The 27,395-nt window shown below is 51.6% G+C and overlaps 1 protein-coding gene across 7 annotated transcripts in view; it reads left to right on the top strand.

Annotated features, from left to right (window-relative positions):
• The window catches only part of NAV1 (neuron navigator 1), a 254,837-nt gene that overhangs the window by 57,156 nt on the left and 170,286 nt on the right, over positions 1 to 27,395 (top strand). For all 7 annotated transcript variants that reach the window (XM_059146655.1, XM_059146659.1, XM_059146660.1 and 4 more), the window contains exons 2-3: positions 17,194 to 17,945; positions 22,453 to 22,553. In XM_059146655.1, coding sequence (XP_059002638.1) covers positions 17,224 to 17,945; positions 22,453 to 22,553 — 823 coding nt within the window. In that variant the 5' untranslated portion in view covers positions 17,194 to 17,223. The remainder of the gene's footprint in view (positions 1 to 17,193; positions 17,946 to 22,452; positions 22,554 to 27,395) is intronic.

Raw genomic sequence — 27,395 nt, forward strand, 5'->3', positions numbered from 1 at the left:
CTGCCTTTTGCTCCTGCTGACAGAAGTCATTGCTTTGGCAAAATTAATTTGCTTGGAAATGAGCCTGGAGGATGTGCCTTCACTTTGTCTTCTGCAGTCTGTGTTCCCTCTTCCCCATAATCACGTGTGATTCGGGTGCCAGCAAGAACCCCCAGACACCATCACACCCTTCCCTTCCTTGAAGGAAGACTGAGTGTGGCCTCAGCCCAGACCTATAGATCTCCACTGCAGACCGGTGGCATTTAGGAGACGGAGTGCCTGGTGTTTAGGACATCCATGGGGCTCAGGATTAGGGTAGGTTCTTGACCAACCTACTTGAATATGATCTTCCTAATGACTGTCTGAGGGATTATTATCCCCATTTCACAGATGAGCAACTCGACCTAGAAAGGTTAATAATTCGCCCGCATCTCAGACTGTAAGCATGTTGGTATGGATGGAAGCCAATGTCTTTGGACATTGGGAACGGGCTTTTTCCGCTCCACCACACAGCCTGTCCATTCTGGTCCGAATCATGGTGATTCAGATGAACAATGGGGGGCTGGTCACAGAAGGCCAACAGCTGTAACCATGGGATCGACCCCTTCCTGAGCCCACCCAGTACGTGCCAGCGCTCAACTCATCGGCTCGCTGCCTCTTGCAACAAGCCTGTGAGGGGCATGTTGCTCTTCCCATTTTGAAGATGAGAAAACTGAAGCTCAGAGAGGTCATGTTGCTTGAGGGGGTCTTACTTTAAGGGATAGGTAGAATGGAGATTCAAACCCAAATGTTTTATCTAAAACCTGGCATCGTTCCACTGTGTGGTAGAGTCTCCCTGTAGAATTTTCCCACTCTGATCTTTAGGAACTTCTTTTTGTCTTAATTTCCATTCGTCATGCTACAATGTAAATGAAGCTGTGAAAATATATGAATGTTTGTTGTGTTTTGTTGTTTTTACCGAGGGCATCCAAGCAAATACACAGTGGTGACCCAGCCCCAGGGAGGTTGTGCGTTCTCTCTTCTCCAGTTTCTATTTTTTCCTCTTCACCCTGGTCCTGTCTTCTGCTTCTCTCCCGTGCCTTTGTGTCCCCCTAGGGTGTTTCTCTACTTTCCCACCTTCCCCTTATCATCCTTTCTGCTCCCTTAGACCTCAGCAACCAATCCTGTACCTCCAGCATCTCGTTGCCAAGCAACAGGCTTCCTACCTGCCCCATTGTGTTAGCATCTCCATGACAACGAGTACTGCCAAAAGAGAGAGAGAGAAAAAAAAGTTAGGTGGTGGTAGGAGGAGGTGGTGAGACCCTGTATTTCAGGACATTCATGCAGTTTTGTTTTGTTTTAAAAGATTTTATTTATTTGACACACATTCACACACACACACACACAGAGGGAACACAAGCAGGGGCAGTGGAAGTGGAAGAAGCAGGCTTCCTGCTGAGCAGAGAGCCCGATAGCTCTATCCCAGGACCCTGGGATCATGACCTGAGCCCATGGCAGACGCTTAACAACTGAGCCGCCCAGGCACCCCCATTCGTGCAATTTTACCAGCCACAACTTGCTTGCTCTCAGGGCCCCCGGAGAACATCACAAATAGCTTCAACTGAAACCTCGTGAGGGAACAAGTCACGAGAGTGACAGTCTGCATGCAGAGAGTCTCGCCTAGGGACATTTCTGCGAGGGCCAAGGATGAGAGCCACAGGCGTTTTGTGTTTAGATAGGGTGGGGCTGGGCCACGGGATCACCTTTCTGTGGGTCTGTTCAGGAAGGATGAGGGAAGGATTTTTCAGTCGTTGCTGGAATGAGGTCATGGGGAGTGTTTTTCAGTAGGAGGAGATAGGTAGGGGTGTCTCTGAACAGGACCATGCTTGAAGCAAGCAACATCTGGGGAAGGTGAAAGCCAGGGAGAGGAGCTGGAGGGTGGGGGCTGTCATCAACAAGACCTTGAACCACGCAAGCTCCTGCCCAAGGACTGTGGGTGTGAACCCTGTGAGATTTTCGTGGTCTGCCCAGCTTCAGGCAGTGGTTGGTCTCAGCAGCCTCTGCCTCCCAAGGACCCTGCCCCGCCCCTTTGTCTTCCTATTCCAGAGGTCTGGAGGAAGCCTGCAGGGAAAAGGATGGGAAAGAGGAGGTGGGAAAGGAAGTGAGGACAGCCCTGGATTTCCAGGTGCCCAGACCGGTGTTCTCAGAGGGGACCCTGGCTCTTCAGCCGCGGTGCTGCCGGCCTGACAGACATTCCCTGACGGTTACAGTGCACCTGGGATGGCGGTCCGGTGGTGGACTCAGAAAGAGGAAGTGGCTCAGTGGGTTAAGCCTCTGCCTTCAGCTCAAGTCATGATCTCAAGGTCCTGGGATCGAGCCCCACATCAGGCTCTCTGCTCAGCAGGGAGCCTGCTTCCCCCTGTCTCTCTGCCTTTCTCTCTGCCTACTTATGATCTCTCTCTCTTCTCTGTTAAATAAATAAATAAAATATTAAAAAAAAAAGAAAAGAAAAGAAAAGAAAATAGAAAGAGGGAAGAAGCCTAAGCCGGTCAGAACATCTAGGACCTATCCACCTGGGCAAGTGGCCAGGGACCAGCCAGGGAGACCCTCATGCAGGCAAAGCAGGGCCTTCTTGGACTTACTTAATGTCCAACGTGGATGGTATGTGGAAGACCCCTATAACCTGGTGGCTGGCCCTTGTGGGGACTCCACAGTCCAACCCAAACACCTCATCTTGCTGGCACTTTCCCCCGTGGTACTGTCGTGTATATCAAGCCTCTGTGCTAAGGCCAAGGCTCCTCCTGTCATCCTGTCCATGCCCCTGGCCCTGAGCATCCTTTGTCCCTCCAGACCTCCAAAGCAGAAGAACCCTGTCCAGTATTTCATCGTCCTCATGGACAGTGCTCTCCTAGCCTCTCACTTACATCCCCCAAGGAGAGCAGTTCCTTTGTTCTTCTCTGTGTCCAGAGGGCACGGAGAGCAAGATCTGCTGGTGGCGGCGCCACTGCACACATTGTTGCCTCCGGCTTTGCTCCCCTGCCTGGCCTGACTGTTCAAGAACATTGCGAAAGCTCTTGGCGTGTGTGGCCACATGGAGGCTGCGGTCCCGCTGCTGAGCTAGGCTGCTCTGATGTACGGTCCTCATGGCTGCGGAGGAAGGACGCAGTGAGTCAGAGGGTCAGCACCATGGGAGGAAGAACACGTTGATTCAATCTTTCTCTGCAGTTCATGACCGGGAGGCTCCATAAGCTGCTTGCCTGCACCCAGTAATTCCCCTTCTAAGAAAGAAGTCCAAGGAATAAGCTGAGACTTGAGCAAAGCTTGTTTGTGTGCTTATCACAGCATTGTACCTACCAGTGCAAAGTTGGAAACACCCAGAGTGGCCAGTAATGATGGAATGCTTAAGTCATTTCTGTATACTGCACTTGAGGGATGGTTTAGGATCTCTTAATAAGGATGTTTTTTAAAAACAATTTCAAGGGGTGCCTGGATGGCTCAGTGGGTTAAAGCCTCTGCCTTCGGCTTAGGTCAAGGTCCTGGGATCAAGCCCCGCATTGGGCTCTCTGCTTTTTGGGGAGCCTGCTTCCTCCTGTCTTTCTGTCTGCCTCTCTACTTGTGATCTCTATCAAATAAATAAAATCTTAAAAAAATTTTTTTTCAAGATTTTTAGATGAAAAGTAAAAATGCTTAATTCCTAGTAAGTGAAAAGACATGACATGTAGGCTTAGTGTAATTATAATTTTATGGTAATATATATGTGTATATGTATGCTATGTATGTGTACTGTATTATAGATGTATAATATGTGTGAGTGTGAATAGTAAAATGCCTGGAAGAAACCAAAACACGTAAAAAGGTTACTGTAGGCTAGTAGGTTTGTAGACGATATGCTTTCTCTTCTTTGTATTTTTCTAGATTTTCCAAGTTTTTTTTTTAATATTTTTAGAGGTTTTATTTATTTATTTGAGAGATCACAAGTAGGTAGAGAGGCAGTCGGGGGTTGGGGGGGGGAGTGCGGAGCAGGCTCCCTGCTGAGCAGAGAGCCCGATTGGAGAATCAGGGCTCTACCCCCAGACCCTGAGATCATGACTTGAGCCAAACTTAACCCACTGAGCCACCTAGGCGCCCCTCCAAGTTTTTTCTGATGAGTGCTTTGTTATTAAGCTCCTTCCACATGCTGCTGTGCGAAGCATTTTTCACTCCGCTTTAGATTGTTTGTCTCCCCCCCACCCCGCCCCCAGCGACTCAGTTGAGATCTTTTTTTTTTTTTTTTCCCCAGTTGCGATCTTAATCTCCAAGTTGTATTAGGAAGTATGGTCTTTGCTAAGTGATTTTGTCATCAGGGCAGGGCTCTCCTGAATGGGATCAGTGTCCTTACAAAGGAGACCCTAGAGAGCTCCCTTGCCCTTCAGCCGTGCGAGGACACAGCCAAAGGCAGCCATCTGCGACCCGGGAAGCAGGTTCTCACCAGACACCCAGTCTGCCCGCACCATGATCTCAGCCTCCAGAACTGGGAATAAGTTCTGTTATAAGTTCTGGCTTAGGAGCCCCCCAGTCTGTGCTCCTCTGTTAAAGCAGCACAAATGGACGAAGACACACCGTTACCCCATCTTATTTTTATAGCAACTCAGCGAGATGGACACTCGTATCTTTTAAATGAAACAATCAAAGCTTGCGGAGTATAAGTAATGTTCCCGAAACTACCCAGCTTATAAAATAGCAGATGCACGTTGGGAACACCACCCCCGAAAGTTATAGAAGGTTCCTGCGGTCATTAAGGGCAGGGTGGGTAATCAGTGCTGATCTGGCTGGCTTGTGGGGTTTCTGGTCTAAATATGTAAATGCTAATGGTCCCACTTCAGGTGGCCCTGTGGCCTCAGCTCTGTTTGCTGGGCAGCTCTGGTCATACCTGACCGCCTTTCCAGGTGGAGGTGGCCCCACTCTGAGATCCTGTGCTGGGAGGTACAGGACAGCTGAGTGAGGCCCCAGGTGTGGACATGGTGAGACAGGTGCGCTCCTAGGTCTGCTCAGCGTGGTAGGAGATGGGCTCCCAGCTTCAGGGGTGTGGAACCCCATAAGCTCACCTGTTAGCCTCCTGGTGCCTGGCAGGATTCTGGGCCTTGGGGAGCTACAGTGTGGGAGCCTCACAGCCCACCAGACACTTCCCCATGATTGGTATTAGTAGGGAGAGGGGATGCTTTTCTCTCGCAGGCTGGCCCCCTGCTTTGGGCTGCGGTTAGGCCTGGCCTTTCCTCTGTGCATGAGTCCTGTACGAATGTGCCGCTGCTGAAAGGGGGGTGGGGGTTGGGGGCTCTGTCCTGGCTTGGCAGCATTGTACTGGCAGGAATGGGGACCCAAGCATGGTTTTAGCTTGGCTCTGAGGGAAGCCGGTGGGGCCAGCAGGCAGGGATGCTCGGTTCTGCTCAAGACACACAGGTACCCCATTCTCCCTCTCCACTGCTCACGAATGAGGAATAATTTGGGTTCTCTTTCATGCTAGAATTGCTTGCCCCACTTCTCAGATGGTAAAGTTGAGGCCTAGAGTCTAAAGAATTCAGGGAGCTACTTAGCACTGGAATCCAGTCCAGTGGTCTGACTCCAGGGCTACTCTTGACATTTGGGTCTGCCTCCAACTCCCCACTCGTGCCTCTTACCCCACTCCCACCCTTTCCACATTCTGAGGCCTTTGAGGAAAGTAGAGCTCATTGCCAGCATAGCCAGCCTATGGCTGACCTCAGTTGGCGGGAGGTCTGGTCCACACCTCTCAGCCCAGTCTGACTGATGGGTTCGCAGTCAGATCGAGAGTCCAGCCCTCTCCAGATGCCCAGATGTGGTGTCCCAGCCAGGGGATTAGCCTCCAGGTGGCAAGGTCGCAGGGCCTCTGGGCTGGATGGCTTTAAGAGGGGTCCAGAATCCCCCAGATCTCTCCTAACCCAGCACCAAGGAACCTCCCTCCCCTGCCCCAGCCCCGTGGCCCTGGACTTTGTGGCCTGGAAAGTATGTGAGGCTTGTGGAGTGATATGCTCTCCATCTGCCTGGCTGGAAAAACCATCCACGGAAGAACATTGCAGGCTTTGAGTTGGGTGAAAAAATAACAATAAAGTGAGTGTGAGAAAGATGGAGCTGACAGGTCTGGTGGGAGAGGCAGTCATCTGGCTCGCTGCCCGGGGGTCTAAGAAGGTTCCAGTTTCTCTGTTGGAGATGAGTTCCCCCACCCCCAAGGCTCCACTTAACTCCTGCTCCTCCCCCATTCATTAGCTCGAGGGGCGATCTGGAATCGAAGCTATTGCTTGGGAAGCCAGAGCTCTGTAACGGTGGCCTAGAGGAAGTAACTAGACACACACACACACACACACACACACACACACACACACGTCGGTGGGAATGCGACGTGGGTACAGCAGGAACTGTCTGGGGCAGCTCCCCAGGGGCCTAGGCAACGGTCCTCTTGTGACTGAGAACTCCCAGGTTCTCATCTGCCTTCCAGGAAAGCACCGCACATTCTGGGAGCACCCAGAGGGGCTTTTGGAGCCGGGGGTGAGGGTGGGGGTAGGGGTGAGCAGCAGGAGGTGTTCTGGAGCAGAGGAAAGCTGCTCACAGCGGCACGTACTCCCCATGCCAGCTCAACTTCCTGGGAGGTATTTATAACCCAAGCCTCCAGCCCCCTGTGATTTGTGGGACAGCTTTAAACCATTGATTTTCATTAGCATTAAATCATTTCTCTTGGCTAATTGAAAAGGAACCAAGGAGCCTGACAGTGGAGCCGTCTATGTGGATCAAATTAGTGACAAACACCGATATGCTGATACAGTGCAGGTCTTCAACTGCGTGGCTCTGGGGCCCCTCCCTGGAGCTCGAAATTCACTTTTCTCTCAAGGCCAGAGGCGGTAAGAAACACCCCCCAGACTGGAGGACCAGGAAAACCAGGAGTCTTAGCAGGAGGGCTGGGAAGTTAGACATTTGGAAGAACTTCCAGTGTTGGGACAGGGGACAGGAGGTTCTGAGAGGAGTGTTGGAGGAACAGCGACCATCTCTCCCACACAGGTTGTCTGACTGCCGCGTCTGTCCTGCCTGTCGGTCTGGGCTTAGCCAGAGTAGTCGTGAGGCTAAGGAACACTCTTTGGGAGTGTGATGGACTTGCTCTGAGAATGTCAGGTCTGGGCAGTACAGTGTTTAGAAGCCATCTTTTGGGAGAGGGGATGGGGCTCAGCTAGACTGGGCCTGAGGGTAGGGTGTTGGCACCACCGTGATCATTTACTCTAAATGCCAGGAAACTGAGCTCTTTGATACTACCTGAGATTCACTTGGCCAGTCCCATCTTCCTCTGTAAGAACATGTTGCCATCTGGCCAGAAAGAAGACCATCCTACCATTTTAAGGTTAAAGGAATTCCTGAGGGTGTTGGCAGAGCTCTGGGCTCCAGGGGTGAAGATGGGGAAGAGAGTCATGAGTTCTGCACCTGTGGACAGTCCTAATCCCCATTCTGAGCCAGGAGCCAGCCAGGCGGGCGCTGGAGCACCAAACCCCCACCCTGTGCCTGCCAAGTCCTGGCCAGCCGACCCGATTCCTTGCTTCCTGCCAATGCTCTGCCCACTCTGTCCATGCTTGTCCTGAAGACAACACGGCTGGCCGCCCATCCTGTCCGTCTCTCAATCCTGACGGGGATGATCACCTACCTTCTCTGCCAAGGACCGAGCCTAGCTGCACGGCCTTCAGCTGGTTTACTGGAGCCCAAAGCCGGGGTCTATAGGCTAAGGGCTTGGGGAAGGGGGATGGCTTCAGATCTCTTCTACTTTGGCCCCACCGCCGTGTACCCACATCTCAGACCTTTATCTCTGTCCTGAGAGACTAGCAGAGATAAGAGGCTGCATAAAGAGGAGAAACATTTAGTAAAGGGCCATTGCAGTCCTGTCCTCAGCCCAGGGGACCTCCCCATGATGCCCAGCCTTGGGGTCTTATGGGGGGGGGGGAGACACTGTGACCAGGAGTCACCCCAGGCACTCCCATTACTCAGCAGTGACTTGGGACAAGTTACTTCCTCTAGGCATAGGGATGTTATCAACTCCCCATAGCCCCCCATCCCGACCTCCATGTGTGAGTTGTAGCAAGTCTGTAGTCCACAAATGTTAAATGAAAATTGTGTACACATAGTGAGGGTATTGGGGGCCATTTTTCCAGGGAAAGCGTGTGAGCATACTGCTGGAGAGCCCAGAGCCCTTGAGATGGAAAAAGATGGGGGGACAGAGCAACCCCTCATCTCTGGGCTGGATGAGAGAGATGGGCCAAAGGGAGGGGACAGGGAGAGCAAGCAGACAGACTGAAGCTACAGATGGGGTGTGTGTGCATGTGTCTCAGTGTGTAGACGTGTGAGTGTGCGGGTCACTATCTACATGGTACTTGGCTGAGAGGTGGGGCAACATAAGTGTGTGTGTCAGTGTGAGTGTGTCACTATATGGTACTTGGCTGAGAGGTGAGGCAACACAAGTCACCTCTTTGCTGGGGCATCAGGAGACCGAGCTCTCTGTTCACTGAGGTGATCAATCTCCAGAGATGCGCCTGCGCCTCCAACCAGAAGCAAGCCCCTATCTGGGGTATGGCCCTGGCAGGAACAGGTCAGGTTTTCAGGGGCAGAAGACAATGTCACAGTTAGAGGAAGAAAGCTTGTAAAGAGGCCTACATGAGTCCAGGAGTTTGGTCTGTGGTGTCTGGATCTTTGAAAGTCTTTCTGTCCACCTTCTGCCTCTGAAGAGGTTGCCCCTGGGTCCTGCTCGTGCTCTCAGGACCGCATCGACTTCAGAGGGGGCTCCGTGAAAGACGTCTCCCCACCTCTCTCACTAACCCCAGCCACGGTTTATTTTGGAAACTTCTCCAACTTTGTTTATCCTCCCCACCCTAATCCCATGTAAACTGACTGTCCTATTCATACTCAACTAAGGAAATAGAAATTTAGGTTAGAGGGAAACATACAGTGATAACATTTATGTTGTTGTGACAGGAGTGGGTGACAAAAGGTACCAGTAGGAAATTTGAGTAGAACAGATAGAAGGAGATACATGCTGTGCTGATGGTCTATTTGAGTCAATAACTAGCTTTTATTCAATGATTTGTATGGGTTTGTATAAGCCAGGCACTGTCTTAAGTGGTTTTTCTATACCTCACTGAATTTTTTTAAAAAACATTATAAAATAGATACTGTTATTATTACTGTTATTCCTGCTTTACAGATGAGGAAGCAGACCAAGGAGGCTAAAATAACTTGCTTAGGACCAGAAGCTAGGAAGGAGCTAGATGTGCCTGGGGGTGGGGAAAAAGAGGGGTGTTGGGAAGATGCAGAGGAAAGCTGTAGGAAGGGGGTCGTTCTGGCTCCAGGTCCTGTGTTCTTAACCACCACCCTCTACTGTGCAGGGTCTGTACCTCAGTGCTGGAGTCCAGAGACACACTGGACCTTTACCATGAATTATTTCAGTATTTTTCTTTCCTTCTTCTTGAGAAGACAACTTTCTCCTTCCTATTTTGCAGTCTTGAAATAACACGCTAGGGAAGAGAAATAATTTGACCAAATTTACTCAGCCTGTGATGAAATCATCTGACCAGCACCCAGAGTCCCATCTCCCAGACATTTTTTTTTTAACATTTTTTCCCTCTTTTCCTCCTCCCTCCCGTTTCCTTCCTTTCCCTTTCCTTCCGTCTCTTCCCTTTCCTTCCATATCCAGCCTCTCGATGCTGTAGTTAAAATACTCTGACTTTCTGAAATGGACATCCTAACTACATTCTCAAAGCGCAGACGCGGCTCCTTTAACCGGGCCACTGCTGGAGGAGCTGTCCTATCAGCACCACGGCCGCCGCCCCGCGGGCCCCGCCCACCCGCCGCTGCTGCGGGAGCCTCAAGGGCAGAAAGGGCGGCGGAGAGTCCTGGCTGGGAACCCGCAGCTTGGCTAGTCCTCCAAACCTGGCAGGGACCTCTGAATACAGAGCCCGCCCTCCCTCCCTTCATCCCGCCTCTGGCCCCCGCAGATCTGAGGGAGCTGGCGCTTAACCTCTCATCACATTCTGAGCTAGAGTGAAATATTTATAGGCCAAAAATACTTCCTGGCTCTGGGGTTTGCAGAACATTGAGGAGCCAGTCGCCTCTGTTTGTCCTGATGGGGCCTGAAGCCAGAATGATTCGAGGCTGAAAAAGGGAGTCCGTGGGATGGGGAGTGGAGAGGCCTGGATTGAGGCTGCAGGCTGAGCAACAGAGCAGAATAGTAACAGGCCCAGGTGGCTCCACTGTGCCTCTCTAATGTTGTCTCTCCCATTTACTAGCTGTGTGATCATAAGCAAATTCCTTAGCCTCTCTGTGCCTTGGTGTCCTTGTCTGTGATGGGGGAATGATAATGTAATACCACCAAATCATAGGGCGATTGCAAGTTAATATAGGGAAAGAACTCAGAACAGTGCCTGGCACACACTTGGTAAATGCAACTGAAAAGTGTTGGATTTAAAAATAAAACAGCCCCAGGGTGAGGACGAGAAAGAATTGATAGCCAGGTATTGACTGGAAAAGGTGGAGTGGAACAAGAGGGAAGTACGTGTTGGGTAGGGCTGCACACTATGTTGTTCAGGGACCGAGACTGTGCCCCTTCCCCCTGGAAGCCACTGGCCTCTCGACTCACCTGCCATCCATCAGACTATTCCAGTCTGTGTCTCAGTCTGTCTGTCTCTGTTCTGAGAAGAAGGGCAGCTCTTCTCCTTAACATAATTTTGGCGATTTCTTGAGCATCTGCTATGTGCCAGGCTCCATGCTGGGTATCTCATCTTTATTCTCTCATTGAATCGTTACACATCTCTAAGACTGCTTTTTGTGGATGAGGACTTTGGGCTCAGAAGAGTTAAAATAGCTTCTCTAAAGTCATATAGCAAGAAGTAGCAGATCTAGGATTTGAACCCAGGTCCTCTTGACTCAAAAGGCCTTGCTCTTTCCACTACAATATTTCCAACTGTCTAGTTTCCTGTCCTCTCCACTGGTGGGCATTTGGGTGTTACCACAGCCAGCACAGGCAGTGTTTTTCCTGTTGATGCTACTGTAGGTTTCTGATTGGAGCCTGGCAGATACTCTGATCCTCCCTTGCTTTGCTGGAGGCTCCAGAAATACCAGGCAGTTCAGCCTCCATCCCTGGGCATCTGAGGAGCCTTGAAAAAAAGGTTCTTTGTCCTTGTGATCATAATAACAATACCTTTTTTTAAAAAAAAAAGATTTTATTTATTTGACAGACAGAGATCACAAGTAGGCAGAGAGGCAGCAGAGAGAGGGGGAAGCAGCCTCCCTGCTGAGCAGAGAGCCCGATGATGCTGGCCTGCATCCCAGGACCCTTGGATCATGACCTCAGCTGAAGGTAGAGGCTTTAACCCACTGAGCCACCCAGGCGACCCCATAATAACAATACTTGTTGAGTCCTTACTGTGTCCCAGGTACTGTTCTAAGCACTACATTTATTCAGTAACTTAGACTTCAAAACAATGAAGAGGTAGGTCCTAGTCTCAGCTTCATTTTACAGGCTCAGAGTTTGTGCAGTTTGCCCAAGATCACATCATCAGCAAATGGCAGAGCCAAGCTTTGGACCTAGGCACCGGGGCTCCAGAGCATTCTCTTACTGCTAACACTCCACAGAATTTCTTTTGAGGAGCAGAGTACGTGTTGGAGCGCTGATAGACAGACCATGGGCATGGGAGATTCAGTTATCAAATCTACTGCTGCTTGGACCTCAGACCACCAGCCCCCAACCCCACTGCTGCCTCTTCCTTGAAGCCTTCCCAAATTCTGCCTCATCATCAGACTAACACACACGCAAGATCCCCACAGCACTTTGTTTTGCCTCTCTTGACACACAGCATATGTGCCTGTGGTGACTGTGCACGTTTCTCCCTACCAGGTTGTTGGCTCCTTGAGAGCAGAGCCTGGGTCTCAGCCACTGCAATTGCCACAGCATCTGGCGAAGCACCTGGCATATGGGAGGTACTCAGCCAAGGTGTGTATTGATGAACAAAGGGATCCTGTTGTGAATCCTTTCAAAAGTGCAGTGAGCTTTGGTAATGGGAAGTACTGACTCCCTAATATAATTTACTAAGGACAGGGATCCCTGGAATGAGTGAACTAAGGGACACTTGCGATCCTCTTGAATCTGCCCACTGAGGTTAAGTGTAATTTCCAATCAGAGCACTTAGAAGGAGGAAGAGAGAGCACGTTTAGGAGTAGGGGATCTGGTAGGCTCCCCCAAAATCACAAGTACGTGCACACACATGTTTGTACATACATGTCTACCTAAGAAAGAAATAGGCTCCTTGCTAACACTCCCAGCTCCTAGCCTTCAGCCCATGAGCTTCCCCAGTATATTGTGAAGGTATGACAAAAGATGATCAGTACTGCTAGCCAAGCTCCTTGGCTTGAACAGGCTCTGTCCAAGAGACACATAGATTGTCCTGCTTCTCTGGGACATTTTTGTCTGACAGTGAGAATCAGGAAATGGAGACCATTACAGTGAACCCTGTTATATACTATGAAAGTGACTTTAATACTTCTTAATATCCCAAGAGGTTGAACGTTTTCTAGATACCACCTTATTCAGCTTGCTCAGGACATGAAGACATGGGGAGCAAGGAGGCGGAAAGGCGCTGTCCTTATTTCATGGGAGAAACTGAGCCCCAGAGCTAACATGGGAGTCTCCCAAATCATTTGGTCCATTAAAAACGCAGCTTGGATGCCAGAGCCAGTAGGTATGTGGTTGGGGCCCAGGAGACATCATCCAGACAGAGGCCTCACCCTCGAGCTTTGGAAGCACCTTTGTCCATGCGTCTCAGCTGACACCCCGCCCCCCATGAGCACTCTCTCTGCCCTTTCCCGCATGCCTCCCATCTGCTAGACACTTAGAACTCCATAGTCTTCCTCCTCAATCCCCACCTACCCCAAGGTGTGCCACCTGCTACCAACTAGGCATAATAAGCCTGTGACCAGACTGGATTTGGCCCATTATCTCCCTCCCCACCCCCATTCATTGCCTTCAGCCTCTTATGGGGCAATACCCTAGGACCATCTTGGCTCCCACTACCACCAAATGCAAACAGGATATGAAGGGTGCAGGGAAAGCTGGCTAGAGCTGAGGAATTTGGGGAAAGAAAGGAGAAAAAGGGAGAAGGAGGAGACCTCCTCCAGAGCTGCCCATGACTGATTTTCTTTTCCGGTCTCCACCCTGTGAACCAGATTTACACCCCCTTCCTCGCTCCTCCACAATCTCTGGAAGGCCCAGAGCTGTCAATCACAGCAAGGACAGTGTTGACATGGAGGCTGAGGAGCGCATCCTGTGGCCAGACGTGCCTTTGATGGCTGTGGTCTGGGGAATCCATTCTTGGGTCCCAGGATCCCCCTCATCTGCTTTTGTCTAGAAGTCCAATGCGCTATCCATTGCGCCACAGAGCCAGGCCCTCATCTGCTTTTGGATCACATCTTCACTGCTTTCTAGCTGTGTGTGTTCTTTGGCAGCTCACTTGACCTTCCCAGCCTTGTTTTCCTGACCTGGCAAATAGGGATAATAAAAGCTACTTTGGAAGGTTGTTGTAAGGATCAGAAACCATGGCTCAGTGAAAGCAAGATACTGATGCGGTCTGGGGGAAGAGAGAAGTGCTGGGTGTCCTCTTGAGATCTCTCTAAACATCCTGGGCACCTGTGAGTTCCCACTGTAAAGGCAAACCAGGAAGGCTCCTTTGAGCCCCTTTCCTGCCAGGCTCAAAGAACACTGTTTGGGGATCCCTCCTCCATCACCGCAGAGGTGGTCTGATACAGCCAGACTCCCATCTGGGATGGTGGTCCTCACCTCCTGTGTCTAGGTGTGGGCTGTCCTCTGAGGAGGAGGAGAGAGCAGGGCCCCAGCTACAGTGAAGGGGTTGGGGGGCTCCTGGGACCTACCACAGGAAGGTTTTTTTGTTTGTGTGTTTTTTTTAAATACCTTATACATTCATTTGACAGACAGAGATCACAAGTAGGCAGAGAAGCAGGCAGAGAGAGAGGAGGAAGCAGGCTCCCTGCTGAGCAGAGAGCCTGATGTGAGGCTCGATCCTAGGACCCCGGGACCACTACCTGAGCCAAAGGTGAGGCTCCAACCCACTGAGCCACCCAGGCACCCCCACAGGAAGGTTTTTAAATACTCTTCCCATGAGCTTTTGAAAAAATGAGGATCCAGAGAAAGCAGCAACAGCATCTGCTCCATTAACAAGTGAAGCCAAAGCAGCTTTCTCGGACTTAAGGCTCTTGTGGTGGAAATCTGGCCAGTCCTAGATGTAGGGCCTAGGGGAGCCTGGGCCCAGGGCAGCTGGGGATGCTTTGAGGACAACGTAGGTGAGTTGGGCTCTTGAGGAGAACCCCGGGCACTACAGCGTGGGTAGGGGAGCAGTTCACAGGAAAGGTGCAGGCAGCACCAAGAGGCGGTTCTGGGTTCTGTCACAGACGTAGCTCCCGGAGGGGGTGGGCTGGGATGCCCGCATGGCCGTGGTCCCCACACTGGGGTTTGATGGGGACTAGACATAAGGGGAGAGGCAGAACTGGCCTGTGTGGTACTGTGCCAGTGGAGGGATTGACTGTGGGAATGCTGAAGTCTCAGGGGTGCGGGCTGCAGTGGGTCTGTGGTCCTAGGACCTTCTCATGGGTGGTCAGCTGGTTAGTTCAATTAACCAGTGATTGGCTTAGCTCTGTGCTGGAGGCCACAGTCAGCAGCTCAGGGACAACGCACACCTTTGATCAGGTCCATTCTTATCCTTCTGGTCCTGTTCGGTTTGGTCACTGATGCTTGTCGCTGATAACTAGGGGAGTGGCTGGATGGGAGAAGATGACAAAGTAAATCTCCTCTTACCTCTAGTGGGGAAGATTCTAAAGCATGGTGTTCCTCATCGTAAAGACCCCCTGTTTCTCCACCTGACGGCGGTTGCTAGATTTTTTTTTTTAAGATTTTTTATTTATTTATTTGACAGAGAGAGATCACAAGTAGGCAGAGAGGCAGGCAGAGAGAGAGAGAGAGGAGGAAGCAGGCTCCCTGCTGAGCAGAGAGCCCGATGCGGGACTCGATCCCAGGACCCTGAGATCATGACCTGAGCCGAAGGCAGCGGCTTAACCCACTGAGCCACCCAGGCTCCCAGGTTGCTAGATTTTATCCTGTGCTTATTTTGCAGACTGCTGTTAGTACCTGTTGACAGCCTCTGAGATCTCTCTGTGAAAATACTTCTCAGGCCCTCCTGTGGGGCTGTCCTTGGCATGTTGGGGCTGGGGACAGGGCAGGGTGCCCTGCACGGGAGACTGTGGGCAGGCAGAGGGTGACTTAGAGTGTCCTTTCAGTCTACAGCCTGGTCATTGGGCATAAGATAGATGGGAAGGAAGCAGGAGTTAGGCAAGCCTTGAACATGGTCCTGTAGGCCTGGGTGATGGGCAGCCAGGGAGGAGGGGAAGCAAGCTGGTTGTGGGTACGTTAACACACATGGCTTTGCCTTCTCTCCTGGAGGCTGTGGGGGCTACTTTAGTTCATCCAATAATGACATCAAGTCACTAACGTACCAATTAGAGGAAAGGAGGAGGGGGTCATAGTATTTCTCTTCCTAGAGGAAATTATTTCATCCGTTAGCAGAGCAGTCCTCTAAGCCCTGACTCTTAATCCATCAGTGTTTAGCGGTCTGCATGGATTTTTCACAGTTTAACCTGTAACTGGTCCTGGACCGCAGAGACAAAGGTCAGGGAAGGGTCGAGAACAGACATAGCCAGTCCTGCGCAGTTGCTGACAGCTTTGTCTGCCGTATGAAAGGGGGCGCCCCAGGGGTCTCAGCGGACCAGCCATACTGTGCTGGTCCTTTCTCTGCCCATAAGTCCTCTGTCTCCACCCTCATGATGACATGATAACATTTCATCTATATCTCTTCAATTTTAAGGAGACCTTTTGTTTTTGTTAGGTTTTGGCCAATTGTGTGTATTATTTTGTGAATTCCTTGTTCCAATCTTTTGCTCTTTGTTCTATGGGGTATTTGCTTTTTCTTATTGATTTGGTAGAATTCCCTTGGCCCCCGTATAGGTTGCAAGTATTTTCATAGTTTATTGATGGCTGGAATCTTTGAAAAAGGGCTTTTGTGTCCATACAGAGATTTTCATTTTTGTTGCACCGAAATCTATCAGTGTTTTTCCTTTATAATTTCTGCCTCTGACGTGGGGCTTCCAAAGGCCTTTCCCACAAGAAAATTATGGAAACATTTATGCATATGTTCTGCAGATTCTTTTATGGTTTTATTTTCTACATTTCCTACATTTAACTCTTTCATCTATCTGGAATTGATGGATCGTGTCTTTGTAAATGACTTCAAATTCCCTTGGAAGTGGAAGTGATTAATAGAGCAATTAATTCATTAATTAACATGGTGAGGAAGAGAAGCTGTAGAGGGGGAGAGGTTGAGGATACCGGAGAGGGTTGGGATAATTAATGGACCAAGGTCTGGGAGAGAAGGAATTGACTTCTGGGCCAGAGGGTGCATAGGGAATGACTGTGAGGAAGATTGTGAGCCCAGTGCCCAAATCTCCAGTGACTGAGGGGGTGGGGACATGGGGAGGAACAGGGGAGATGGTGTCAGTGAGGACCAGTGAATGGTATGAGCCGGATGGCAGGAGCCTAGGGTCGGGGGAGGTTCACAAGTTTATGATTTGTGAGGATTAAGATTGTCTACCTCACCTTGAGCCCAGTGGAATCTGGAAGATAACATCCCACTGGACAGGTGTCCTGGGCATTTTCATCAGATAAAGTGGCAGGTGGAAGGAACATGCAGAGAAGAGGCTGAGGGTCCAAGGGAGTTGGTTTACTGTGGGTGGGGGGTTCTAGACTCAGGCTACAAGGAAGGGTGTGAGAGGGAGGGGTTGTGGGAAGGAGAGCCTGTCCCTGATCAGTGGAGGGGAGTAGAAGCAAGGAAAGTTAAATTAACTTCCTTGGTACAGAGGATCATAGTTCACAAAGCACTTCACATAGGGTTTGCACTTGAACTTCAGAGCAGAGGGGTAATGGGGATTTGCCCAGAGTCAGGTAGGCAGGCACTGGCTGAGTCAGGATGTGAAGCCAAGAGCCCCGACGCCTGGCCCGGATCCTGGTGCCTCCTCCCCTGACCTCAGCATCATCTTTACACACTCAGGGACAGAAGCTTGGGATGGTGCCTAACCATCTTCTTTTCTCTCCTCTCTCTGCAGGACACTAGTCCTCAGCGCTGCTTGCTAACCATGAATGGGATGGCCAACGTGAACTCTGCCAGCCGCCCCCACTATACCTCCTCCATCCCTGTGCCTCGAGCTGCTTCCCAGACCAGGATTCATACCCCGGGCGCCTCTCCCCAGCTGCGGCCACGCCAGGCCGGCCTGGCCCTGAGCCCCCAGCGTGCAGCCTCGCCGAGACTGGGCAGGGCAGGAGGCCCTTCCAGAAACTCCTCTCCTAAGGCCTCCCGGGGGAGAGGCTCCCCGAAGTCTTCTGGGACGGTGAGAGAGTCAGCTGAGGGTGGCGAAGGCCTTTCCAGCTCCCCATGGAGCAGTCCCAGGGCAACCCCCAAAGCCTCCCTCTCCAGCTGTGCTGGGTCCAGAAGAGTTGGGGAGACACAAGGCATCCAGGGAAAGAAGAAGGTGGCTCAAGAAGGGATTCCAGTCCTCCAAAGTCGGGGCAGGAGCCCATCCCGACCAAGCTCTCATGGAGAAACTCAAATACCAGGGGCTCCTGAAGGCCGAAGACCTCCTGACTACCCAAGAAAGGATCAAAGAGATACAAGCTACAGAAGTTCAGGGGTCCCCAGGTCTTTGGAGCCCGATGCTGGGGCAGTGTCCGGGGCTTCCTCCCCAGGGTGCAGCCCTGTGCAGAGCAAACGCCCCTCCCCCACCCCGGGGGTTATCAGCTTCGCCTCAGCCCACCAACAGAGTCAGCCAGTCACGGCCACAGTGGCCCCCTTCCAGTACAGGTGAGCTGGGGGAACAGGGGGGCAGGGAAGCAGGGAGGCGTGGAGCGGGGACCCAGCAGCCAGCCTGAAGAGGAGGGGGACCTCAGTCCATCGAGTATATATATCCTTTTTTAAATAAAAGTGTAACTTTACTCAAATGGCCACATTAAATGAACCAAATTCTAATTACTAAGTGTCACACCGTTTAGAAATGCTCAAATGCAAATTAAATACCTCCCAGGCTAGACTGACTTCCTGGGTTTTTTCTCTGCACTGGTGTGAGGAGAAACCCACTTACATCTGGGGTTTAGAGAAGCTTGTACACCATTCCCAGGACGTGGCCGGTGGCGGGGGGGAACACGCGGCGGGGAACACGCGGGGGGAGCGCACGCTTGGTCTTGGGAGGGGGGTTGTTCCTCTGGGGCTGCAGAGCATCTGTGGGGTGGGAGGGGCACTACTAGGAGCTTTCACTTCTAGAAGCAAGAGTGTGACTCGGTCTCTGAAAAGTTCTAGGCACTCTTACACCACAGACATCCGGGGCCCAGGCCCAGGAAGCCAAGAGTCCTACTCTATTCGCCGTGTGGTCAGGCCTCTTACAGAGTATCACAGTGAGGAACACCCACATTTTAAAAGGGCATTGGTGCCCAAAAACACATTTCAAGAAAGACAAACAGGTTGATGAGGGATCCAAAAAAGGCATTGGATTAATGATTAAAGGAGCTGAAGCAGTTTACTTTGGAAAAGGGAGGCTTAGAGAGGGTCTGAGGACTGTTCTCAAATATTTGAAGAGCTGTCATGTCGTAAGATGAATTAGATTTACTTGGTACGGCTCCAGAACCCTGAGTCGGCATCATCGTGGTTAGAAGTCCACCCGAGATAGATTGGAAGTTCAGGAGGAGGGACTTTCCAGCAACCCGAGAGGTTTACAAATGACTGATGCGGCAGTGAGCTTCCCATCACGGCAGGAATTCAAGCGGTCGCCTGATCAAAGCGAGTTCTCACTTGGGTGATCCCTGCTCTGGGAGTGTCTCTTCTGCCTGACAGACCCGCCCACACAGCCGCCCTTGTTCCTTTTCCTAAGGAGCCCCTCCCATCTGTCTGTCTGTCCCCTGTGACCTCTGCCGAGGTTCTCCAGCTGATGAGAGGACTCAGAGAAGCACACATGCAGGGCTGACCTTCCTTTGAATGGCCTTTTCCCCATCCGTACAGTGTTTCCCTGGTGATTTTTTGGCTTTCTTCTCCTACCTGATTTCCTTCTACCTAATGTCCTTCATTTTGAATTCAATCTTCGGGAAAAATGTCTAGGCATTAAATTGTTTAAGATTTTACATTATCTACCCTACACGTCCCCTGGCAGATTTAGACTCTGGCATTTTCCAAAGAGGTCAGAACTTCTTCCTTTGAACATTTCAATGCAGCCTAAATAGAACCACATTTCCTTTACTCCGCAAACATTTATTGCATGTTTTCATTTTAAACAGAAATGGAAATGTGTTGTACCAACCTCAAGGGGCGGTTTTCTTCTCCATCCACCTCCTAGACTTTGCCTGTTTCAGGCCCTGGGTTGGGTTGCAGGGAGGATCATGGTTTGGGCAAGGGCGGATTGGAGGGAGGACAGCCCTAGATGCTGCTGGCTGGTGGGTGGGAGCCCAGTACACCTTGCGGGGTCTGGAGCTGCTGCCAAGGGTCCCACTGCCAAGGGCCAGGCTGGACTACCCTTGCAAGGTGCATAGCCAAGGAGGTGCCATCTGCTCCCTAGAGGGCACAGACATCCTGTTTTCATGGAAATCTCCTGCACCCCTGTCCCTCCCACTGCCCAGACCTTGGCCTTCTGCAAAGTTCCAGCTGCTCACAGAAGCAGAGGTTATCCTCCTCCTCTCCCTCCTGTCTCCAGCCTGGTCTGGCCCCCTTGCTCTCCAGGGACCAGATCTGTCAGCCGTCTCTTTGCCTGCCCTACCCTCCTTAGCCATATTTGTCCACAGGCTCCGGGTGCCGACCTTCCCAAGGAAGCCTATCTCCTGCCTCGTCTCTGACCCGCCATTGCCTCTCTCTGGTCACCCCTGCTCTCTGGACCCCAGAGAAGGCATAGATGCCTCTCAGTCCGCAGTCTAGGTCGTCTGCTCTCATACATCTGGTTCCCTCCAATCTTCAACCTCATTCTCCTCTGCTCTTCTGGAAAAGAGCCCCCTACAGCTTCACTGCTCTGGGGCTGCATTTCCCCACTTCCCAGGTGTTCTCTTTTTCCAGTAGTTTTCACCTTCCCGCCTCAGGCTGGCCGTTGGTCAGACTTCAGTGAGGAGGGTACAGCCCGTGGTGTCAGGAGGGTAGGCTTACGGTTTTCTTCTTCCTGGTTCAACCTCTAACCAACTTCCGGCATAGATGAAACTGTCCATTCGGGCTGGAGAGGGAGGGGAGGCCTGGGGGCCCTGGCCTAGTTTGGAGAGGTGGAGGCAGACAGAGATGAGGATGTAGAAACGACGAAGGTTAGAGACATGGAGGCTGCCTTCCTCGGCGCCCCTGGGCCAGTGCACACCCACTCACCCTGACAGCATAATTATGGCACCAACAAGCATGAAAGCAAGCTCTTTGTATTTCTTTTTTTTTTTTTTTTAATAATATCAAGTAAGGCAGCCATTTTTGTGCCTGTGTGGATGGTTGATTCGTATATATAGTTCTATAAGGAAGCAGAGCTTCTGACTTTTTTTTTAAATTTATTTTTATTTTTTAAATTTTTTATAAACATATAATATATTTTTATCCCCAGGGGTACAGGTCTGTGATTTGCCAAGTTTAGACACTTCACAGCACTCACCGTAGTTTAATTTCTTTTTTAAGATTTTATTTATTTATTTGGCACTCAGAGATCACAAGTAGGCAGACAGGCAGGCAGAGAGAGTAGGGGAAACAGGCTCCCTGCTAAGCAGAAAGCCCAATGTGGGGCTCGATCCCAGGACCCTGAGATCATGACCCGAGCCGAAGGCAGAGGCTTTAACCCACTGAGCCACCCAGGTGCCCCAAGCTCTTTGTATCTCTAATGCTACTTCTTGCTGTCTGTGCTGGGTCAGGCGGTGCTTAGCTCTACGTATATGATGCTATTGAGTGAAACGTGTACGTTACCTAGAATTTCCTCTCCCCAGTAGAATGTTCCATTGCTTTCTCACTAGGATGTTGCATCTCTTCACACAGCCCAGGTCTATATTCATTTGTTCCAAGAAACCAACCAACGCCAGTTTTTCTTTGCCCCCCGAGACTCGAACATCAGGCTGGTATCGAATTGGCAGTAGTGGTGAGCGACCCCATCAGACTGACCAGGGCAAGATGAGGTCTCCTGCTTTGTCTAAGTACCCCCTACCCTGCTCTAGCGCAAGCCCCCAGCTCAGGGGCCTACAGACACACAGGAGCTCAACACTGCTCGGGTGGCTTAGGGAGAGCCCTGCAGGGGCAGCAAACACTTCACGTGCCCTTGGACTACCAGACTGATCTGGGCCTTGGAGGTCACCTCTTACCCATGATGGACCATGATGTAGGGACCCAGAGGAGAAGAGATTTGCTCTGCATTACACAGCGAGTTAACAGCAGAGCTGAGCCCAGAGTCCCAGCCATCTGGGTTGAAAAAAGGAAAAACTGGGGAGAGGAAGAGAATCTCAGTAGCACTGGAGACTCACAGGGTCCCCCGGCCCAGCCCCCCGGCCCCAGGACCAGACGTCAACTTTCCCTCCTGCCTGCACAGCTCTCCCCTCCCCCTCCTGCCAAGCTGCCAAAGGGTCCATTTAGCTGGAGACGGGCGGACGGGTGGGCGGGCCAGCTCTGAGAGCCCAGGGTAATTGCCTATAATAAAAGCTCCCACAGCCTTTGTTCCTGGGAGCGATTGTACGGTTGGGGTTGTGCTCAGAAGTCTGCGTGCATTTGGGAGCTGGTGGCCGGAGACCTCACCCTTCCTTCCTGCTGCCACACTGGCCCAGCACGGACTTAGCCTCCCAGGAGTCGCTGTGACCTCAGCTGAGCCTGCCCCTCCTTCTTCCCTGACCCCTCCCTGCCTGGACTGTGAGCAAGCCCAAGGAGGCCTGCGTGCCCCCTAAGCTCTCATAAGGAGTCAGTGAACTCCGCTTCAGAGGGAGCTCTTCCCTCTCTGTATGAACTTGGCTATATTCTGGGCACAGCCTGGGGGCAGGGACCATGGCAGGGTACAGGACCCAAGGCCTAGAGTTACTGTGGGTTCCCTTTGTCTTGTGGGCAATTTGTGTTCCTGGGAATGGGTGGAACAGCAAAGGGTGACTGGCATCAGCCACCCTAGTGCCCTCACGAGTTCCCCCGTTGCCCCTACCCCTGTCCTGACTTTGCACAAGTCCTGCTTCCTGCTGAGTGTGCAATGTATGTATGCTCACTGGAGAAGGCCCAGTCCAGAGGCGGGTGGAGCCCCAGCAGGGGAGAAGAACCGAGCTCCAAGGGGGTTCCCTTAGTCCCTTGGAGAAGCTTCGAGGCCAGGACAGCCTCTGCGATGAGTGACCACCCGTTCTCTGTCCCACAGGCTTCAGACAGACCAGGAGCCCGGCCCCCTCCCTCAGGCTGGCTGGGTCCTTGATGGCTACTCCAGCTGCCCCGGTGGGACTGAGGAGTGCTTCTGCGCAGGTGAGTGTTCTGTGAGGAAAGACTTCCCTCCCGGGGTGGGGAGGCCACCAGACTAGAAGTCTCCTCACTGCCCCTGTGAAAGAAGTGACCTGACTAAGCAGTTCCTTCCCTTCGCAACGAGACATCATCCTGCGGATTGTATCTGGAATTTTTGCCACGCTTGCCTCAACCCAGGGTTGGTCCATCAAATCCAGGGGCATGTCAGAGTCAGGAGAGGAAAGTGGCCAGTGAGTGCCCTGTTTATCCAGGGCTCAGGTCCGGGGGTCACCAAAGCCATGACAAAAAAAGTAATGAGCTGGGAACCAAGCTCCAAGAACTAAGAGCCAGGTTCCAAGCAAAGCCCAGATGAACAGCGGAGGCCCCGGGAACCATCGAGGCAGCTAAGAGCCCTTTGGCTAACTGCCTGATAGCTGCTGCCTCTCCCACCACTCCCACACCTGTCCCCTCCCCTGCGGCACCCTGTAGTCACAGCATGTCACCTGCTGACTGAGCCTCAGGAGCCAGAAAGTGAGAGCTTAGCAAGAAGAGCTCCAAAACTGGAGCTCAGTGATGGTCTGTAGGGGGCAGAGATGCTTCGTGTCCCCAGGCGCATCCTCAGGCCAGTATCTGGCCCATGGCCAGGGCTCAGCAGGTGTCTCTGAGAGAATGACAGGTGAGCGGATGGGTGAATGCTCGTGTGCCATAGGTCAGGTCCTAGACTGGATTCTTTTTTTTTTTTTTTTTTTTTAAAGATTTTTATTTATTTATTTGACAGATAGAGATCACAAGTAGGCAGAGAGGCAGGCAGAGAGAGAGGAAAAAGCAGACTCCCTACGGAGCAGAGAGCCTGATGCGGGGCTCGATCCCAGGACCCTGGGATCATGACCTGAGCTGAAGGCAGAGGCTTTAACCCACTGAGCCACTCATGCACCCCTACTGGTCAGATTCTAAACTCTTAGTGGGGTTTAGGTGTGTGTGTGTTGATTTTCTTGCAACATTAAAAAATACGTAGGGGTGGGACACCTGGGTGGCTCAGTTGGTTGGGCATCTGCCTTCAGCTCGGGTCATGATCCCGGGGTCCTGGCAAAGCGGGCTCTCCGCTCAGCGACAGGTCTGCTTCTCCCTCTGCTTCTGCGATCCCTCTGCCTCTGTGATCACTTTTGCTCTCTCTCAAACAAATAAACAAAATCTTAAAAAATATATACCTTGAGGATGCATGTGATACACAGGAGAAGCACTCAGGATTCCACGGCAGGGCACCGGCTCTGTCCATCCTTTAGTTTCCAAGGGGGACTTGTCCCAGGAAAAGAATGAGCTTGCTTGGGCAAATCTGAGATGGTCCAGAGGTTTTGTCTTAGCTTCATGTTTGTGCTTGGCTCTGGTGGGCAAAGCTGCGGTGCACAGCACAGCCTGACCCTGATGTCATTGGACCCCAGGAGGATGCCATTCCTACCTTCTTCGTCCCCTCTGTGCAGGTGGTTGGGTGTTCCTCTAGGCTGGGGGCCGGGCTCTTTTGAGCCTTCTGCCAGTTTGGGCCCCAGCAGTGGTCTTGGGTCCATTGTGACTCTGAAGACAGAGTAGCAGCACTCCCTCCATGGCAAGCCTTGTAGAGGAGGTTTATAGGGGTAGAGACTAGGCATCTAGAAAGGAGACCATTGCCTCCCACCATAAGTACACCCGCAGAGGAACCAGCGCATGGTGGGGGACAAAGGAAACCAAATGTCACTGGCACTGAAAAACCATCAGAATTAGAATGTGGTAACCAGGAAACTATGCAGAGCTCTATTTTTACATTTGCAGTTTTGTTAGTGTAATGGCTTCCTTATGTGTATGCCACATTGTTGGAGTCTAGTGCTTTCCACCTAACCAGGCACTCGTTCATAATCATTATCCGATGAGTTGGAGAGAGATGCTTTCAGCATCTGCATAGCCTGGCTTTAGGAATCCCCCAGGCTCGACAGCTGGAGGACCATCCTTACCAGCCAGCTCTGAGCATGTCCGAGAGATCCCAGCTTGGGTTCCTCTGTGAGGCAGAGTGCCGGTGGACCTTTGGAGGTGGTGAGGAAAGGGAGAAGCCCTTGTTTCTTCCAAGGCTCCTGGGGAAGAGGAACAAGGTTCTCAGCGCTGCCCCTGGTGGCCACTCCCTCGTTATCACAGCGATCCACGTTCATTAAGGCGATCCGTGTTCATCAAGGATACGCCAAGCATTTTGGTGGGTTGGATGGCTGGAGAGATTTGGGGTCTGCTTGTGCTTTGTAGGGGAGCCTGCACTCTAAGCCTGAAGAAAACAGAGATGAGAAGAGAGATGATGGCAGGCTTCCGTTTTACACCCAGCTCCCCTACCTCTGTACTCCACTCAGACCACGACACCATCCATTCATTCATTCATTTCTTCTTTCATTCAGTCAACAAACCATCCATGAATGTTTGTCTTGTGCCAAACACTGTGCTCAACATTAAGGGAAAAGGTGAATGAGGGGCACCTGGCTGGCTCAGTTGGGGGAGCGTGCTACTCTTGGTCTTGGGGTCATGAGTTCAAGCCCCACGTGGAGCATGGAGCCCACTTTAAAAAAATAAAAGTAAAAATTTTAGAATGGCATTTATGTTTAAAAAAACCAGAGACGAATAAGACTCTGACCTGTTTTCAAGGAGTTCATAGTCCGGAGAATTCACTTCAGTGAGTCTGACCCGGGGGCAGGTGAGAATTCTACCAGTGGACCACCCATGCAAGCCCAACCCAGGGGATCGGTTGGCAGGGACCTGCCCTTGTCGGAGCTGATCCAGCAGCCCAGTCAGTCCCACCCCTCATGAGGCCCTGCAGCATGAGGAGGACCCTGGTGTTATGCCCCCTGATTTGTAGAAGGATATTTGGGTGCCCTGGAGAACAGAATACCATGTCCTGTATTGGTGTCCTCCACAGAACCCAGCACAGTTACTGACCATGTGATTCCCATATAATTTGTAGACAACAAGGGACGGATCTGCTTTCTTTTGTAGCTCAAACATCCTTCCTTCTTGTTTGTGAATCCGTCTTGCTCCCTGTGACCTGGCTCCGTGCCCGCTGATCAGTGTCTTGTGAAATGGTGAACTGAGGGAGTGAATAAGACACCCAAGGTCAGGGTGCGTGGCGTCATTGATCCTCTGTGGGCCTGCTTCTTGCTGGCTGACGAGGAACAACCAGCCTTTCTTCGGATCTCTTCCCAGTATGATCCTCTCAGGCATCCGGGCAGACAGAAGGGCCTCGAGGGGAGCAGGGAAGACTAAGACCTTTCTCAGTCTTGTACTACTTTCTTACTTACTCTGCCTGGGGATGGAGTCCCCATGAGGTGGGATAAGCTTTGTAGAGCAGGAAGAGAACATCCCACGATGGCTTGCTACCACACAGTGGTGTTGGAATTTGGCCTTCCTGTGTCCCAGAGATGTTCTGCCTCTGGCCCCTGGGTATTTGCATGTGCCACTCTTCAGCTAGCTTGGCTGTGCCGGTGAGGGCCCCGTCGGCCAACACTCCCCTTGGTTGCCACCATCAGATCTTAATTTAGAAAGCCAAAGGAAGTGCTGACATTTCTGCATGCCCATATGTGTGAGGCTGTGTGCAGGAGGACTGGGAAAGGTCGCCCCAAGGGTGACACAGATTCCTTAATTACTTCCACTTTGTGGCATGTTTGAATGAGCGCTAAGTGGACACATAATGAAGGGATCTTCTCGCATCATAACATGTGTCGCTGGGGAACGAGCCAGAGCCGCCTCCCTGCCTTGCTTCTCATACAAGGGTTGATATATATAGAATAGGAGGGGCAAGTAGAGTTTGGCCTCATGCTGGAGTTGTTTTGTTTTTCTTCTTCTTTCTTCTCCCTTGTCGAGCCGACTCCCATCTTTAAGCCAGAATTAAGTGTTTCGTGTTTTGTGGATTTGGCAGCAGGGATAGAATCCCCCTACTGAGAAGACCGGGCAAACCCGGTGTGCCCTCCGCCGGGGCTAAAGAGGTCTGGCCACTGCACTCTCTGGGAGAGGAATTTGTTCTGGGCTCTTAGGCAGCTCCAGTACAGTGGGGCAAGGCCCTGGTCTAGCTCTTCTGGGAGCTCCAGGCCAAATCCAAGAATCCCAGGGCTACCAATGACTTGGAACATCCATGAGCACAGGAAGTCAAAGCTCTCATGAACGTTACACATCATCCGCATATGGTCTCATTTTCCATGGGGAGAGATGCAGCTCAGAGATAAACAGACTTGTTCATGACTGCCTGGTTCGTTAGCAGGGCTGCTGAAGCCAGGATCCCTGCCTTCTGATGTCCCCAACACTAAAATGACCAAACGGACACCATGACTACCATTTATTGAACACCTACTAGGTGCAGGGCCTTGTGCTCGATGCTTCCCATGAAGTTTTTCATAAGCACCTTATGCAATCCTTGGCAGGTGGTAGTGTTATTCTGTGGGATAGATGAGGAAGTGCCAGCTCAGAGAAGTTACACGAACTAGCTTTCCGGGGACACACAGCTAGGGGGCTGTGCCAGGATTTGAATCCAGGCTTGTCCAAACATCGTGCCTTCCAGCCTTCCAGCATTACTCGCCTGCCTGCCCGTTGCTGCCAGCACTCACTGGGCCATTGGCACACTGTCTCCCTTAACCTCGGCCAAATGGTGAGGAAGGAAACAGGGTCAGTGAGCCACAGTCCTGCAGACATCTTCCTCACCGTGAGCAAGCCCCGGGGTGTCGCCGGCCTCTCTGTCATCCCAAACCTGTGTCATTTCATGCTGAGTTCACACTGCCGTGTTCCCTGCCCTCTGGGGACTTTCAAGCTGAGCTGAGCCTGATGTCCCAGCCATCCGTGGAGAGGGGACGTGCAGACAATTGACTAGAAAAC

The sequence above is a fragment of the Mustela lutreola genome, chromosome 14 (genome assembly GCF_030435805.1).
Source record: "Mustela lutreola isolate mMusLut2 chromosome 14, mMusLut2.pri, whole genome shotgun sequence".
Classification (NCBI taxonomy): domain Eukaryota; kingdom Metazoa; phylum Chordata; class Mammalia; order Carnivora; family Mustelidae; genus Mustela; species Mustela lutreola.